Source organism: Anarhichas minor, unplaced genomic scaffold (genome assembly GCF_050575085.1).
Source record: "Anarhichas minor isolate MPS153535 unplaced genomic scaffold, ASM5057508v1 ptg000007l, whole genome shotgun sequence".
NCBI lineage: Eukaryota > Metazoa > Chordata > Actinopteri > Perciformes > Anarhichadidae > Anarhichas > Anarhichas minor.
In genome coordinates this window covers 19,477,437-19,494,889 of record NW_027466453.1, presented here as the reverse complement: position 1 = coordinate 19,494,889, position 17,453 = coordinate 19,477,437, and the positions used below count along the sequence as shown (strand labels likewise).

Genomic DNA, 17,453 nt, shown 5'->3' with positions numbered 1-17,453 from the left:
GTTGCATACATTTGTGTACCAATCAGGATTTAGATTTAATGTCCTGAAGAAACAGATCAGTTTTAAACTCTTCATCAATACCAACTAATTGTTTTTTACCCCAAAAATTAACTTTGAATGTTGATAATATAGACAAAAATATAAAATGTGATAAAGACGAACCCACGGTTTCAAACTCTACAAACTTTCATAACGTAACAAATAGGAATTCTCTCAATTCATAACTTGTTAAAACACCGAAAAACAGCCCAAACAAAGAGGAACTATTACTGCACGGCTATTATACTGTCTGGTGTTATTTTGTGCAGTAAACGTAGTAGTTTCTTAATTTTTCATGCTGCATTCCTGCGTTGATGCTCCGACGTCACAGAGTTACTCCGTTTCTTTTCCTTTCTGCTGTGTGACGGTCCGACTGCTCAAACCCCTCATTAAACAGGCTTGTTTAGGGAAGTGGGCAGAACTGAGGCCTAACGAGGGTCCTGATAAGGCTTGTGTGTGTGTGCGCTTCTGCGTGTGCAAAGGAGGGGAGGTTTTAGACAGGGAGGCTTTGTACCCGCTGCCAAAACACGGTGTTCCGGTTGGGGAAGTGCTTCAGCTGAATCTATAACGTGCACATAGACACACACACACACAGGCTCATCACCGGGACTCTGTAGCAGGATGCTGGATTCCCTAAAAATACTTGTGAACGGAGAGACAGAGACAACAATGGAATGCTTTGTCGGAAATGTTTCTGCCTCCGTGCTTCCGGAGAGGATCTTCCTCAGTAAACGCTACCAAAGCAGTCAAACGTGTGCGTGTGTGTGTGTGTGTGTGTGTGTGTGTGTGTGTGTGTGAGATGCATGCTGACTGACTATCTCTTCTGTGATGGTTCTGCCTCGTCCTCAGCAGAGACCAGAAAGCTGCATTGCAGTCTTTTTCTTTTCCACTTTGTTTGTTTTCTCCTCATTAACTCCGTTTCCTCTCCTGTCTTCTTCTGTCTCTTCCTTCGCTGAGGGAATCCTCTTGACATCTTCAGGGTGTGTCCTGCTCCACATTCCTCTGCTGCCTTTAGAGGAATGTCTAGTTCACTAGCTCCAGCCTCATGTTGATTTCACTCTTGTTGTTGTTGTAGTTGGAAGAGCAACATGTGGCTTTATCAGAGTTTATACAGATGGTTTGAGCTTGAAGTTGATTAGATAAGGTTGAACACTTTTTCTACGAGTTGTTTTTGTGCAAAGAAAGACTGCGTCAGAATATCTTTTGCTGTTTAGCCCCGGAGTTTATTTTACAAACTGGATTATCAATAAGCACACATTTCCTTGTATCATCTTCCTCTTTCACATTGTGTGTGTTGAGGATTGATTGTAAATGTCATCATTAAGTCAGAGTATACGTAACGAAACAATTACAAAACATCTGTTATTTGCTGATGTAAATTCACGCCTCTATCAAAGGATTTATCTTTGATTCAAACGTCCTCCTCGATCTTTCTTTGGCTCAAAGTGTTGCTTTAATAGTCGGTCCACCTTTTAATCTTTTTAGCATTTATTATTTCTTCCTCTGTGAATATGTCACGCTCCTTCATAGACAAATATTTCACCTTGTTTTTAGCCGTGTAGACATTTTGTAATTTACAACATGTGGGATAATGGGTCATGTTTTGTGTCCCCAGCCTGCCAGATGATTACAGATGTGGGAAGTCCTTGGGGCCGGTGGAGTCTCTTCAGGAACATCCCCAGCAGTCAGGGAAGCTTCTGATTGGCTACAGCCGAGGCCTGGTGGTCCTGTGGGATCTGACCACCCGACGTGCCGAGCAGCTCTTCCTGGGCAAGCAGGTACCTGGTTTACAAAGTTTAGTGCACATCGGTGTAGATCTTTTACTGACAATGTTTCATATTTCATGATGCTATAACTTTAAAAAAAATGTTGTATGATCCTTTTTTATTGTCACCATGTTCTGGACACGTTAGTGTTCACTGAAACAAACAGAGGAGTTGCAAAAGGAATAACATAAATGAAAAAGATACTTAAAATAATCCAGTAGATCTTTCTAAATAGATCCTTTCTTCTCACTCTTTGTAATGACAATAAAAGTGACATAACGAGCACCACCTCCTCTCAACTGTCATCCAAGTCATTGGCTGTTAAGCTATTAGCTGCTCAAAGATGCACTTGACTCTTATCTAAACTATTGCAATGCAACTCTTCTATTCACATTAACTGACTATCTATAAGCTGTAATAATACTGCTATGCAACCTGGTGTGATGCCTATACTGTGTGTGTGACCCCCCCCCCCCCCCCCCCTGCAGCAGCTGGAGAGTCTGGTGTGGGAACGCTCTGGAAACTTATTTGTCAGTTCTCATAACGATGGCGGCTACTCTGTGTGGGCTGTTTCTAAGAGCAACACCTACAATCACCAGCCAGTGTCCTCCAGCATCCCATATGGTGAGAAGTGCGCGCACACACACATACACACACACACACACACACACACACACACACACACACACACACACACACACACACACACACACACAGGCATGTTTAAGCACATCTCATCCAGGTCTGGTGGAGGGTCTCGTCCACAAAGACTATTCTGATGTCTAATAATTAATGAACTACGAGTTCTGACATATTGTCTTATAGTGGCGCTTTATTATGGGGAGAATTAAGGCCTTTACACATTGGGGGAATTTTTTCTGTCAGTATAGCACGTTTTCTTTCACGAAAACTTTCACACAGGACATAAATATTTACAGCGAAACAGCTGCGTAATATTTTTTTCTGGAACGAGGTTGATTTTTTGCCGAATAAAGGCCTCAAACTATCACATGTGGAAAGGACATATTCAAAATGTACGCTATAGTGTACAACAGTAGGCTCCGTAGTCCAAATCAAGACAAACTTTATTATTCCTTTCAACCGTGACAAAGTCAGTGCAGACCAGATTCTTACCTTTCACAATAAAAACCTTCGGTATATACACTGTTCACAAGAAATAACTCCCATTCATTCAGAGCATTTCACTAAAAGGACTCAATAAAATATCTTACAGTGGTTTAGGCTCTACAACAGTTTACCTCAGACAGAGGTCCGTAGGATCCTGGTAGTCGGTCCTCCCGTGATCTAAAAGGTTTAAAGAGTTTTTAACAGTTTGAGTCTGAACAACGTCGCTCTGTTTTTTTTAACTTTATTGTTTGTGATCGTCTGCCGCAGGTCCGTTTCCCTGTAAGGCCATCAACAAGGTCCTGTGGAGAACAACTCAGACGGGGTGAGTGTGGGACTTACTTTGTGACACATTTGAATCCTGCAGTCAGACTAGACATTAATCACAGTGGCAGTAAATATTTACTCGTGTCTTTTTTTTTTTTAAACTCTTTAAGACAAACTTTTTTTTTTTTCCTTTTCAATTGTCTTTTCTTTGAATTATTTTTCTTCTTTTTTTTTATTGCACTATAAATACATTTTCACCTGGGTTTATGCCCCCATAAATACAAAAGTTGTCTTCTGCACCAAGAACACTGTTTGCTGTCATTTACCGTAAGCAATATTCTGATTAAATAGTAATAAAAAGATAATCAAAATAATCACCAGTCCACAAATATAAAAATTGAAAATAATGATGCCTAAGTATATTAGAAACACTAGCTCGATGTTGTTCTAGATGACGTGAATATGAATATTTCTTTCTGTGTGCCTCGCTCCAGGTCTCCAGTGTTGTTATACAGCGGCGGGATGCCCAGAGCCAGCTACGGTGACCGCCACTGTCTGACCATCCAGCAGGACAAAGACCACGTCACTCTGGACTTCACATCGCGGGTCATCGACTTCTTCACTGTCCACAGCGTCGAGCAAGAGAAAGGTCAGAGCCCGGCCAACATTGATGATGTGTGTCCGTGGATTTTCTTCCTTTTTGGTCTTATGAAAAGTGGAATACAACCCAAACGTTTCAGGAGCACCAGCACTTCATTCTGTCTTGTTTTCTCTCTCTGTCAGAGTTTGATGAACCGTCTGCGGTGGTCGTTCTACTGGAAGAGGAGCTGGTTGTGATCGACCTCCAGACCCCCGGGTGGCCGTCACTGCCCACTCCCTACCTAGCTCCTCTCCACTCCTCAGCCATCACCTGCTCCTTCCACGTCGCCAGCGTCCCGCCCAAACTCTGGGAGCGGCTGGTCAATGCCGGCAAAGCACAGCGGGGCCGTCAACACGCACACGGGGTGAGACGCACACTGCCAAGTCTGAAAAGTCTTATGTGGCTGTCAGTACTTTTTCAATATGTTTTAAATACTCCGAATGATGTCCTAAAACCATATACACAAGTAGTTTAACATGGGACAAGTATTTACCAGATACAAGACATTTAATCATTTTAGCCTCTAATCAAAAGTGACAATCATAGACTGTATATAAGAAGTGGACGTCGACATCGTGGCGTCACCCGTTGGTTTGTGGACTGCTGCTTTGAAGCCTCGAGTGCAGCTCCCTTTTGGCTGTGGCCATCTTGGTTTTTTTGGACCGGAAGTGAGAGGAGAGGGTACAACGCTGTGGTAACGACCTGTCAATCACGTGTAGCCCCGCCCTAAAGCATCCCCTGCTTTATGGTCCGTTTGACTCTAAATGTACGATCATTTACTAAATGAACATCATGCTGTATTGAAGAAGACTTGAAACTAGAGATTGAGACCATAAACTCATGTTTACAATGTTTACTGAGGGAATAAATCAAGAGAGAAGTAGAGTCATCTTCTCAAAGACTTCTATACAACCAGAGGAGGCATTGGCTTCACTGTTCAGACTCGGTGGATGTTGCCTGAACAAAACACAATTTTCAGGTTGTCTGTTATCTTTTATACAACATGGACTTTGTCACAGAGACTGTTGACTGTGTAAACAAACTTCTTTTGGCGTCATCAAAAAAATCATTGCACAGAAATCTCACAGAAAGTATTGGAATCACATCCTGCACCGTCACCATGTAGCTGGCAGCAGCATCCTCTCATTCTGTGTTACTGGTGCACTGCTGGCAGGAAGCCACGAACGACGGGATTATTCTGTAAATTGGTTTATTCATGGCAGATATTCAATTACAGGAAATCCAAGATGCGTGAAAGCAGCTTAACCTGAGAACACCTTAAACAGAGTATGGCCAATAGCCAGGCTGCTCATGCTTTAAATGTAGCCATCAATACCGATCAGTGCGCTTACGTTTTACACACGAACCAGCCCGCTCACAGATTCAAGTTACAGCGTTTGATTTGGATTCCTACCAAATGGCTGTCGGGTGTCAAATCAAAGCTCAGCCGCTGCCTCCGTTCATGAGTGGAGGGCCGTATAAATGTGTAGTTAGTGCAGTTAAAATATTAAGGTTTAAAAGTAAGGATATTGAAGTTAAATGGATGGTTGTATTCATGGGGCTACTCGTACATGTGAGCTCACAGGCTGGCAGCTAAACGGCTATGAGTAAACCTACGGGAGTGTGACCAACAGTGTGTTAACTTTAAGAGCAGGTGTGAGCAGTTAAAGGCTTTGCAAAGGCTTTTGTAGCTTAGATCAGCTGTTTGATCAGTGGCAGATTACACTATCACACACACACACACACACACAGACAGACAGACAGACACACACACAGACGCACAGACAGAGACACACAGCTGGTACGCTCATAAATCATCTCTGTCTGTCTGTGAAGCCAAACCAGAGAGACTGGCACAATAACAGAGCAAACCCAACACATCTGTGTTTCTGTGGACACGTTCTCTTCCATATGTGACGGCCTTTATATCGTGGTTTGAGCCGGCGTTATGACATGGAAAGGGTTAGGGGATATGTTGTTGCTCAATGTGCGACATATTTACACATTTTCAGTGTGTTAGAGTTCTAACTTTTCTCCAATCTTTGTCTGTTTGTGCAGAGTTGGCCCATTTGTGGAGGGAAAAACATCGCTCCTCCACCCAAACATCAAGAGCTGCTATTGACAGGGTAAACAAACAAACAAACACACACAGATATAAACAGTCACAGGCTGCGTCCACAGGTGGAGCCACTTTTACATTTTTCATGACAATTTTCTTTTCTTTTCTGATGTAAACCACATGGATATCCTGAATAAAATTGGATCGACATGGGACTTGAAAATGTGTCAGCATTGCAACGGCAACAAGGAAATCCTGAGGCAACTGGCGATATGTTGCCAACTGCAGATGTTTGCCAGAGCTAGCGTTAGCATTGGAGTACAATGAGACACAACTACAGTATGTAAATAAAGCAAAACAGCTGGATTGGTTGGAATTTTAGGAGACACCACAGTTGGGCTGAATGCTCGTATAACGTTTGTCTCTGGCAGAAACGTGCCGGCAGGGCGCTGGAGACAACGGCGCCTTTCTGAAAAGAGATTTTCAACCAGAAGCTCTCGGAGCGGCTGCACAAAAAAGTCAGAAATCTGGAAAAAACGACGCTGGGTGAAGCATCTTAAAAAAAAAAAATACACTACATGGGCACATTAGTGAAATATCTTGACATCGATTGAATAGATTATCATGACATTTCGGTACAAACATTCGTGTTCCTCAAAGGATGTATTGTATTAACTTTGGACCTCTAACGTAAATGTATCTTTGTCCAATACATTAGAACTTTAGCATGCTGTAAATATAATTAAAAACACCAAACTAACTCCTCACAAATGACAAATGTGTTAAATCCACTCCATTAATTCAGTCAAAACAAAAACTGACCATACTGTGTATTTATGAGCAGTGCAAAGAAATTGAGTTGCTGTTTAGATCCGAGCATGCCAGCCTACACACACACACACACACACACACACACACACACACACACACACACACACACACACACACACACCTGCACTATCCCGATCAATTTGCTCTGACATACGTTTGAATCTTGATGCATGTTTGTGTGTTTCTAGGCACGAGGACGGCACCGTGCGTTTCTGGGACGCATCAGGCGTCGCTCTCACTCCGCTGTACAAACTCGGCACAGCCAACGTCTTCCACACCGACTGCGACCCTAGCGACGACCCCCAGGACTCTAGCGACGACCCCGACATGCAGCAGGAGGAGGAATGGCCTCCCTTCAGGAAGGTGAGAGCTGGGGAGGCGAGCATGACAAGAAGTGAAACGCAGTCAGAATAAAAAGCGCTAAAGTCTCTCCTCTAGAGACGTCAGGCGCAGGGTTTTATTTTACAGGCTGTGGGAATAAAAACAGTCCTACATCACATCTGTGGCTACATCTGGGGCCTAATTCTCTCATCTGATTGTTTTCATGTGTTTGGTTCTCAGACAGGACCCACCCCATTGTTCCTGTTATTAAACCTTGACTCTGAAGGAACCGCAGTTCTGTTTTAATGGCCCGTTTTCTGCTCAGAATTACATTTAAATGAACTGTTTCAGCGTCGAGAGGAAGAATACGATGCGGAGCGAAACAGACTGAGTCGTTCAGCTTTAAATATTTAAAACAATTTAAACGTATTCTTGATCTACAGCTGGAAATGTTTCTGTGTCTGGACTTATGACCAAGATGAGCATTTATTATCTGGGATCTCATCTGTAGATGGCAGCGATTTAAAGTTCTTTATTTTGTTCCTTCAGAGAGGGCTCAGGAGGAAGCTGTCACTGGAAGACTGTCGTCATGTGTTAAGAATTTAATGGCAGAAATGGGTTAAGCGCGATACATTTAACGGTGACAAATAGATTTAATTAGTTTTTGGCCTCTTTTCTTCCTATTCACTCCTTCGCCCCCCACCTTTCCTCATGTATCCTGTGGTAACAGAGCAGCATGTTCAGGAATGTGGCCCTCATACGGGATGAAGAGCCTTTCCCCCTTTTTTTTTTTTTTTTTTTCTTCTCCTCCTGTGTAATGAAAACCAGACCCATCAGCCCACTCTTTCTGTGGATGTGTGTGCGTTAGTGACCCACTACTCCTTGTTTTGCCGACATCCATGTGAGGGGATTCTATTGGAATTCCTACTGTGTGGAGAGACAGATTAATGCACATGTTTTGCTGAGTGTGTACGAGGGGAAGAGGGATTGTCCTGGCATTTGGCGGAGAGGCGAGGAAGTAGGAGAGGCGAGGAAGTAGGAGAGGCGAGGAAGTAGGAGAGGCGAGGAAGGAGGAGAGGAGAGGAAGGAGGAGAGCTTTCAGGAGGTGCACTCTGACGTTGGTGTGCATGAACTGAATAGTTTTGTGGTCAATTCAGATCAAAGATGTTTCAGAGAGCTAGTTGGAGAGTTTAGAAGGAAACACTATATCTACTAGAATAAAACCCTAATTCATGCCTACGTTTGTGTGCGTGTGTGTGTGTGTGTGTGTGTGTGTAGGTGGGCTGTTTTGACCCGTACAGCGATGACCCCAGACTGGGCATCCAGAAGATCAGTCTGTGCAAATACAGCAACAAGCTGGTGGTGTCTGGAACTGCTGGACAGGTAAATTAATCGTACATACATTTTATGTTTTTATACGTGGTTTTAAAGAAACAAAGCACAGTCTCTCTGATAAAATGGTCTTTTCATCTATTGTTGGCAAAAACGATCGCGTTTCATCCAGAAACCATCATCATCCATTATATGTGGTTTAAATAGATTTTTAAATAACTATTGAGATGATATGTTGCTGAGATGATTCTACTGTTAAACTTCCACAGTGGGAGAACAAAGTCGCTTTGTATTGAATTCTGTTATTAAGCTGTGAATGGAGAGATGCCATATAAATAATGCAGGTCAGTACAATACACACTTTCTCTAGTTGATAATGAAGACTGAACTGTATTCTTTGCTTGCCAACGGTTAATTTGCTAATGATGCGAATAATTAGGCTGTTTGACTTGGAAGTTCAAATGGGATTTTTTTTAAATGGCCTCGTGTTGTTTTCTCTGCATGAGATGAAGCTAGCTGATTAACTTGCCCACCAGTGCTGCTACACTTCATAGCTGCTCAGCTGTGATGGGTGTAGCTGGGCTAAGTGGAGGTACGAGTACAACAAACAACTGTACTTCAGTGTTTATGCTCCCCACAATAATGATAAAAATAAAATCAACATACTGACAGCTTTGCTAATGAAGCTTTAGTAGTGGTGGGGTTCAGACGTCGGACGGTTTCATCCCAAGTGGGGCATGTGCTGAATATATTTCATGACCATCGCCTCGTCAGATTCATATATTTCTGTGGAGATTCTGGCCCGATAGTGGTGCTCGAGGATCTGAACACATTATCATTCATCCTCTGGAGAATGTGGATGAATATTTAAACCAAATATATTAATTGCAGCACATTTAGAAAATCACTTGGCTTCTTCCTGGAAAGAGAATATTCGGGCTCTGCTGCTATCAAAGAGCACATACTGTAAAAGTGCAGCTCGCATATAAATTAATGACAGACGTGCCCCAACTAATGATAAACTAGCTGCTATTAACTTGTTTTCAATAGCACCGCCTTCTCTTACGGCTGTTTCTTAAAATAATGCGGGATTGGAAGTTATGAAACCTTTAAAAACTGTGTCAAACAACGTCTGAGGCTAGAACCTCTGATTCCTCTTGTATATTTTTAGATACAATAAGATAGAGTCGATAAGGTAAAAAAGACACTGAAATAAACAAAAAGGAGCCATGATGTTTCTTCACTTCTTCCGGCTCTCCAGGTGATTGTTCTGGGTTTGAGCGACGAGCGTTCGGACCACGTGGTGGACGTGTCGGTGGTCGATCTGCTGCAGGACAGAGAGGGCTTCACCTGGAAGGGCCATGACCGGCTGGAGCCGCGCCTCAAACCCGCCTCCTTCCCTCCGGGCTTTCAGCCGCTGGTGCTGGTGCAGTGCATGCCCCCGGCCTCTGTTACGGCGGTGGCCCTGCATGCCGAGTGGAACCTGATCTCCTTCGGGACGAGTCATGGATTTGGTCTGTTTGACTACCACAGACGAAATGCTGTGCTGGCCAGGTTAGACACACACGCACACACACACACACAGCTCAGGTTGTTATGTTTGGGCTTTTACTTTTCCTTAATTTCTGGCACATACACGTTTAGTACATGACACACACATGCTACAACATGCTCTTTTGGCCAATGTCAGTAAAATAAACGGGTTAAGTCAAGCTGAAAAATGGACCATATTGCAATCCAAAGCATCACCCTACTGTTCTGTATGTTCTCCTAGGTGCACCCTGCACCCTAATGACTCCTTGGCGATGGAGGGCCCCCTGTCCAGAGTAAAGTCCTTGAAAAAGTCCTTACGACAGAGCTTCAGACGCATCCGCAAGAGCCGGGTGTCGGGCAAGAAACGCCCCATCACCACACCCACCAGCAAGGTAACGGACTTGTCTATTTTTGGTAGTAAGAGGGCCACGCACACATCGCACGGACTGAATTAAGTTCTGCATTTTGTGACCGTGTCATGTGCAGGTTCAGGAGGCTAACGCTGCTCTAGCAGAGCAGGAGGACGTGGCTCCCATACAGCGAAGGATCGAACCCCGGTCAGCAGACGACTCGCTGTCTGGAGTGGTCCGATGTCTCTGCTTCGCTGACACTTTTCTACGTGACGGTGTGTTTACTTCAGTCGTTTAGATCATGAGCTTAATGTGGAGCTCTGACTATAACAGAACAGTAACTGTATTACTATTATTAGGAAAATAAGTTGTGTGGTGAGAAGTCAAATTTACCAGTATCAGAACGGCATCAAACACCTGTTTTCCTCAGCTCTAACTGCGTGTCCGTGTCCACCAGGTACACACCACGGCCCCACACTCTGGGCGGGCACCAACTCGGGCAGTGTGTACGCCTACGCTCTGGAGGTGCCCGGCGTCGGCTCGGGGCGCGTGTGTGAGCGGGGCGGAGCGGGCGAGAGCAGTGTGTGTGTGGAGGCGGTTTTGGGTAAAGAGATCCAGCTGATGCACAGAGCCCCCGTGGTGTCCATCTCCGTGTTGGACGGCCGGGGGAAACCGCTACCGGACCCGTACGAAGCCTCCCAGGACCTCGCCAGCGCGCCGGATGTGACCAACGCTCACTCTGTCCTCATCGCCTCAGAGGAACAGCTGAAGGTAAAGGCTGGAAAAGACAACTGTTTTATAATATGTTGCATGTTTGTAGTTGTCTAGTCAGTAGGTGTGTGCTTGTTTTGTTATCCTATAGTTGAGACTGGGCTTAATAAATCCTGAGAGACTGTTGACGTCTCTCTCGCTCTCGCTTTCTTTCTTTTCTCCCCCCCCCACCCCTCTCCAGGTGTTCTCTCTCCCTAAGGTGAGCGCAAAGACCAAGTTCAAGCTGACGGCACACGAAGGCTGTCGGGTGAGGAAGGTGGCTCTGGTGATGTTCGGCTCCGCTGCTCAGGAAGACTATTGTGAACACACTCTGGTCTGTCTGACCAACCTGGGCGACATGCACCTGTTCAACATACCTGCCCTCCGACCACAGGTGGGCTTTAGGGGATTGTGTGCATGCGTGTGTTGGAACCAAGTCTAGCGTATGTGTGTATTTTAATGTAATTGTGCAATTAGTATATTAGACAAGTTTTACTGAATTATTCACGATGCACCGGTTAATTAATGTCTGTTTTGTGCGTCTTCAGGTGCGCTACGACTGCGTCCGTAAAGAAGACATCAGCGGCATCGCATCCTGCGTCTTCACAAAGAACGGACAGGGTGAGGAAAACACGCGAGATTTTTTCAGTAAAACACTCACAACACTGCAAAAAAGACTTTGAGGTTAAAGAGTCATTTCACGCAGATTACACCAAAGAATATCTTTCGTCTTGGCTCGTTGGTATCCAGTCATGCAGACAGTTTAGGATCTGAGACCTCTGCTCTTCTGCCTTCATCACAATACAGTGAAGGGGAATGTGGTCCTCACTGAAGTAATGTCTCCAGACAAACTGCACACTTCACTGTCCGCTTGTTTGTAGTAGAAACATTGTTACCAATGAATCCCAAGTTTCATAATCATGACTTTTAAACTGTCTGTTTGTTTTCTTCTACAGGGTTTTACCTGATCTCTCCCTCAGAGTACGAGAGGTTCTCGCTGTCTGCCAAGATCCTCACTGAACCGCTCTGCTCCGTTCAGCTGGACCGACCGCTAGAGCACACACCGGCCAGGTAACACGCGCGCACATTATTCTGCTATTATTGGTGGTACCACCGTTATTACTACGCTTATAGCATTATTACTCCATCTGCTGCCAAAGTAAACGGTGTGTGCGCTCGTGTGTCTGTTTCAGCTACGGTACGACGCCGCCGCCGCCGCAGGCCAACGGAACCCACAAGAACCTGATGGGTCAGGCTGAGGGTACGTCTACACACACACACACACACACACACACACACACACACACCCTTTTGTCTCCCCCTGTCCACGTTCCCCTCTTCATCACTCTCTTCTCTCTCTGAGCCTCTTAAACTGCCTCGCAGGGGTTCCCCTCCGGTCTCCATGGTAGCCATTCAGCATGCCTCTGCATACCCCTCAGATTTGGGTTTGTTTATGTCTCAGTCGGCCTTTCACCGGCACTCACACTTTGATATGTAGGCAACATGAATATATTCTAAGCATTAATGCACCATTGAAAAACAGGTATGTTTACAGTAGAAAACAGTTTTACTAGACTTGGCATGTTGCTAACTGTTGTTTTTTGATGATGAATGAAGCAGAATGTGAGGTTTGTTAGTTTTGTGTCTCACTAATATTATATGTCGCTCGCATAGTGTCGGTTGCCATTCCAGATCCTCTTCTCCTTTGGTTTGTTTACTCTTGTTTTTAGCTCTTTCTTTTGGTCTCCACCAACTCCTAATGGAAACATCTGGACTTTTAGCTGCTAAATGCTCCACTGTGTTCTCCAGCTAGTTGCTGACTTTGCGTATCTGCAGTTTGGTGTTACGCAGGTAGTGAACAGTCGAATTTTAGATTTTGTTTTTTTGCTGAAAACAGCTTTCTGCTGCTCTCTATGAGAAGAGGAAGAGTGAGAAAACAACGTAGAAACAGTCAGCTGAAAGATGCTTAATTTTCTGTCTGTTCGTCACTACGAGTTACTTTGATCCATTTTAAATGTAAAATGATTGATTTACAGCTTTGAGGGAAAACGGGTTCGACTTGGAAGAAAATGTGACTCGAGCAACGCTTGAACTCAGAGAGAGGAAACAAAAATACAGATTTCAGCCATCTTTATTTGTGCTGCTGAACTCCGTTACTGTTCATCTTCATTAAATTTAAACATGTTGTCGGGGGTTATGAGATCGGACAGATGGTTTCTGAAGCAACTGTCTGAGTTTGTTTTTAAACTACTGCCGACATTGTATTCACTCAATCTGACATTACCAGGGAAACTTTTCCATTAAATGTCCTCCAGCAGCACACATTGCTGTCAGTCTGCTTCAGTCCCCGGCTCTGTGGGTTTCTCCCTCACAGGACAAACGGAAGAGTCTCCCAGCTCCCTGTCCTCTCCCATCCTGGACACCCCGCTGGACTCCCCCCTCAGCTGTGCTGACATCACCCTCGACTCCACCGGAGAGATCACTGTGGAGGACGTCAGGGATTTTCTAACGTAGGCACACACACACATTTATGCACATGTAGAAGCACACACACCGCTTTCACTGCTTGAAATGTGTTCTTAGCCTTTCTTTAAATACAATAATTACATTTTTGGTTTGTGTGTCTGCCGCGCAGCACTGTGGACGAGGCAGAGAATAACCTGAAGAACATTAAAGAGGAGGAGGGATGCTCGACGGGCATCCTCATTAACTAAACAGGTGAGAAACGAACACAAACACTCGTGAGCAGATGCATGGAGCTCACACTTACTGAGACGCAACTCCGGGTGTATGAAAGGGGATAGACACACACACACACACACACACACATAGAGAGACACCTGTTTCTAATGGAGCTGGTCCAGAGTGTGCAAACTTCAAAGAGTCTTTCTGTCTGAGCGCTGCATTCCAGTAACAAGCCCTCCACTCTGGTTTCCCTCCACTTCGTGTTTTTGAAACGCCAGCAGAGCAGACATCTTTTTCCATGCAGCTCAATTACAACATTATTATAACAGACTTGTGTGCTTTTTATTAGTGTGTCGTAGTGTAGCTCGGGGTTTACCAGCTGTTACCAGCACAAATACTCTCTCATAAGTTGTAAGTGTTGTTTTTTTTATTGAAGACATATTGGAGAAGATGGGAGCTACTGGATTTGGCACAAAGAGAGTAGATTATCATCACCGTTGGACAATTAACCGAGGATGTTTATCAGCACATTTACTGATAAAAGGGGCTTTACTTGACTTTTTGAAGGTTACTTATTCTGCACTTATTGCACTCATTTATTCAGCTGCACTCGGAGGAATTATAAATCATTATAAATCAGGAGGTCTGCCATCTCGGCTCTCCATTTTATAAAACTCTGCTACCCTCTGGTGGTGCCATCTGAACATACACATAATACTCCTTAACAGAGTATTCTGTCCTGTACTACTTTATTATTTATACATACCAAGGAAAATATACTTCATTTTTTTAGTAGTTTATTTTTAGTTATTATTACTTTGTGCCCAAATGAACATAGATGTTTTTGTTATTAATTAATCTGCCCGTCTACTTTTGATTAACTTTTTTAAAATCTATGTAAAGTAGATCTTGAATGCAAGACCCTAAATGATGTCTTTAAATGTATTATCTTGTCAGAGCAACAGTCCAAAACTCACATTTATTCAATTTGAAGTCGTACAAAAAGTAGAACTGCAGCAAATCCTGTCAATCAAGTAAATAATTTAGTTTGATAAATGACTCTAACGCATTAGATTTGAACATAAACGAGGTGTACGCATAGTGATGTGTTTAATTAAGGTCAGCATTTTTTAGGTAGACCTTCTTCTACCTACCGCCAGTTACCACCGTGTGCTAAAGTGTTAGCATGAAGCTACAGCCTGATGTACAATGATGAGGGTTTTGCTCATACAGTTTTCTGATTGTTACTGAAGTATTACAGGGAGGGGCTCAAGTGTTCTGGATGGACCGGATATCAGTGCTGGACCACAAACATCTCCCATCATCCCACTGTGGAGCCCCCAACCGGCACTCTGCACTCTCCTGTTGCCCGGCACAGACTGGGAGGGAAGCCTTCAGACTCGTGCTGTTTGTTCCTCCCACTGGAAGAACTACATCTTCTTCTTCTTCTTCTTCCTCCTATATAACCACTTTGGAAACATGACGCTGCCTCCCACATGGAGCTAGAGACAGCCTACCTGGCACAGCGGGCCGCCTGGATGGACTTGGAGCGGATGATTCTGATTTCATGCACTGAAAACTGAACTTTTTTTTCTCGTGATCCATCTCGACGCTCTGTGCGATTTTGTTCCTCCTTGGCGCTTCTTCCCGAGGCGACTCGATGGTCGTTGGGCCGTTACAGGAGACTCGCCAGTGACGTTTCTGTGTTTTTATTTTTCTATCCACAGCTGGGTTTGGTCTGAGGCTTCCCCACAGTTGGAACTGTAATTGGCGCCCAAATGGCGCTTGTTGGTTCCTCGTGCACACTCGTGGATGCGCTGCTTAACGACACCAGAGCCCTGCGAATGACCCGTGTTCATGAAATGAGGGTATACAGCGGCGACTGAGAGGGAGCGTTGTGGAGTTCAAGACAGGAAGGAAATTAAGTATTTTGAATATTGAAGTTGGTGAAATGTATATTCTTCCCCTCTTTGGTGCCATTGAGTGCAGTTGAAATGCTTCACCCAGAGTCCGAGGTGGTGCGTAAATCAACTGTTTTCAGACCTTGTGTTTAATACACACGAGCACATCACCAACAAGGTTTCGAGAAGCTCTCTGGAGAAAGAAGAACTTGGATAATGAAGGTGTTTTGTAATACAAAGATTGATGTTCTATTGCATATGTTTTGTATGGCTTTTGGAAAAAGTAAAGATATTTTAATGACTAGAAAGTGGGTACGCAAGATGAAAGGGAAAGAGCTGTTAAAGGGGGAAACTACGGCGCTATGTATGAAGAGCTAGAGCAGATTTAGGTGAAATGATATTTTTTGAAATACCTTTATTGATAAATGCATGGCCCAAGTTGCAAATACATTTCTTTATCTTTCAGGCAAAATCAGCAACTGTTTGAGGAGCTCAGAGCTTGTTGTGGTTAATGTTCCAGTTTGGTAAAATCCGGATTGAAGAGCCGAGAGGTGAATAAAGAGAAGGTGAAGAATGTGGCTGAACGAAGTGTTTTTAAATCCTCCATCATCTCATGCAGAAATCTTTTTGACGGGACTCGGGGACGTGTGGCGAGGGAAGCGAAGTCGGTCTGAATGCGAAGTGTAACGTACTGTGTACTGTGATGCACCCTGGAGATTTCTTTTGTGGGTTTCTGTGAATCGGTGCATTCTGGGTAATATTGGCTAGATGTGGAGCTTTGATCACCGGTATTTTTAACCCTTTTTAAAAAAAGTTTTACTGTGTAAAAAGAAAACTATATACAGTATCTTTCTCTAGGTTTACAGGTTTATAACGTGAGGCCGATGATAGAGTAACGGTTAGAGCTTTGTAGAACCTGTCTTAGCCTAAAAACCGCTCAGTATTCAAGCTTTGTGATCACGTAAAATTAAATAAAGTAAGAAAAGGGACCTCACTACTAACTATTGTTACTCAGCAGGTATGAATCATGTTAATGCTTTTTCACTTTTGTGTTAGCTTGTGTTGGTGCTCTGGTTGACACACGAATAATTAACTTCTTGATGCTACAGCTGGCACCATTTACACTTTTTTTTTTTTTTTCACAATTAAGAAGAATTTGTTTCTACTTTTGTTCAGTTGTGTGTGTAGGATTTTAATCGGGTCATTTAGCGTTTTGGCTGATGGAGAATTGTGAATGTTAATAAAATGATTTACTCTCTATAGGAATTGATTGTAGTTTGGACTTAAAGTGGAGGGTTGTGAATCGTCTTTGTTGTTTTTGTTAGAATGAGATGTTTATATCTTCGTGGAGCTTGCCGCCATGTTTGTACAGTAGCCCAGAACGGACAAACTAAACACTAAATCTACCTGCTGTAGCTCTCCTGCACGAGATGTTTCAGTTGGTTGCAATCTCACCACTAGATGCCGCCAAATCCTACACACTGCAGCTTTGACTTAACATTGTCGGACTCGTGCACAGTTTTAAATAAATCAATGCTTTCCTCTTCCTTGTCAACCTGGGGCATCAGAAGCGGGCTGCACAGGTCGGTAAATAGACAGATTTGTTTTATCCTCAAACCTGTAGTCAGTCTTCAGACACAACTAGCTAATCATAAAGACTGGAAACCAACAGGGAAGCAAAAAAAGTGCATACATGATGCAAAATACAGTTTCCATCTTACTTCAACAGTTGTAAAAAAAAAAAAAAGTAACCTCAAAAATTAAGTACCTAAAAAAAGTAACTTAAAAAAAAGTAACTAAAAAGGTAACGTTTTTGGTTACTTAATTTTTTTAGTTACTTTTTTAGATAACGAA

General features: G+C 43.6%; 1 protein-coding gene across 1 annotated transcript in view; it reads left to right on the top strand.

Moving 5' to 3' along the window:
- The window catches only part of llgl1 (LLGL scribble cell polarity complex component 1), a 31,217-nt gene extending 14,358 nt beyond the window's left edge, over window positions 1–16,859 (top strand). The window contains exons 6-24 of the mRNA XM_076086453.1: window positions 1,655–1,817; window positions 2,294–2,429; window positions 3,201–3,255; window positions 3,692–3,846; window positions 3,981–4,201; window positions 5,896–5,963; window positions 6,916–7,090; window positions 8,327–8,431; window positions 9,642–9,934; window positions 10,155–10,305; window positions 10,400–10,538; window positions 10,721–11,034; window positions 11,216–11,407; window positions 11,562–11,634; window positions 11,970–12,084; window positions 12,207–12,274; window positions 13,388–13,523; window positions 13,649–13,731; window positions 14,952–16,859. Of these exons, the coding sequence (XP_075942568.1) occupies window positions 1,655–1,817; window positions 2,294–2,429; window positions 3,201–3,255; window positions 3,692–3,846; window positions 3,981–4,201; window positions 5,896–5,963; window positions 6,916–7,090; window positions 8,327–8,431; window positions 9,642–9,934; window positions 10,155–10,305; window positions 10,400–10,538; window positions 10,721–11,034; window positions 11,216–11,407; window positions 11,562–11,634; window positions 11,970–12,084; window positions 12,207–12,274; window positions 13,388–13,523; window positions 13,649–13,727 (2,638 nt within the window). The 3' untranslated portion in view covers window positions 13,728–13,731; window positions 14,952–16,859. The remainder of the gene's footprint in view (window positions 1–1,654; window positions 1,818–2,293; window positions 2,430–3,200; window positions 3,256–3,691; window positions 3,847–3,980; window positions 4,202–5,895; window positions 5,964–6,915; window positions 7,091–8,326; window positions 8,432–9,641; window positions 9,935–10,154; window positions 10,306–10,399; window positions 10,539–10,720; window positions 11,035–11,215; window positions 11,408–11,561; window positions 11,635–11,969; window positions 12,085–12,206; window positions 12,275–13,387; window positions 13,524–13,648; window positions 13,732–14,951) is intronic.
- The last annotated feature ends 594 nt before the right edge of the window (window positions 16,860–17,453 follow it).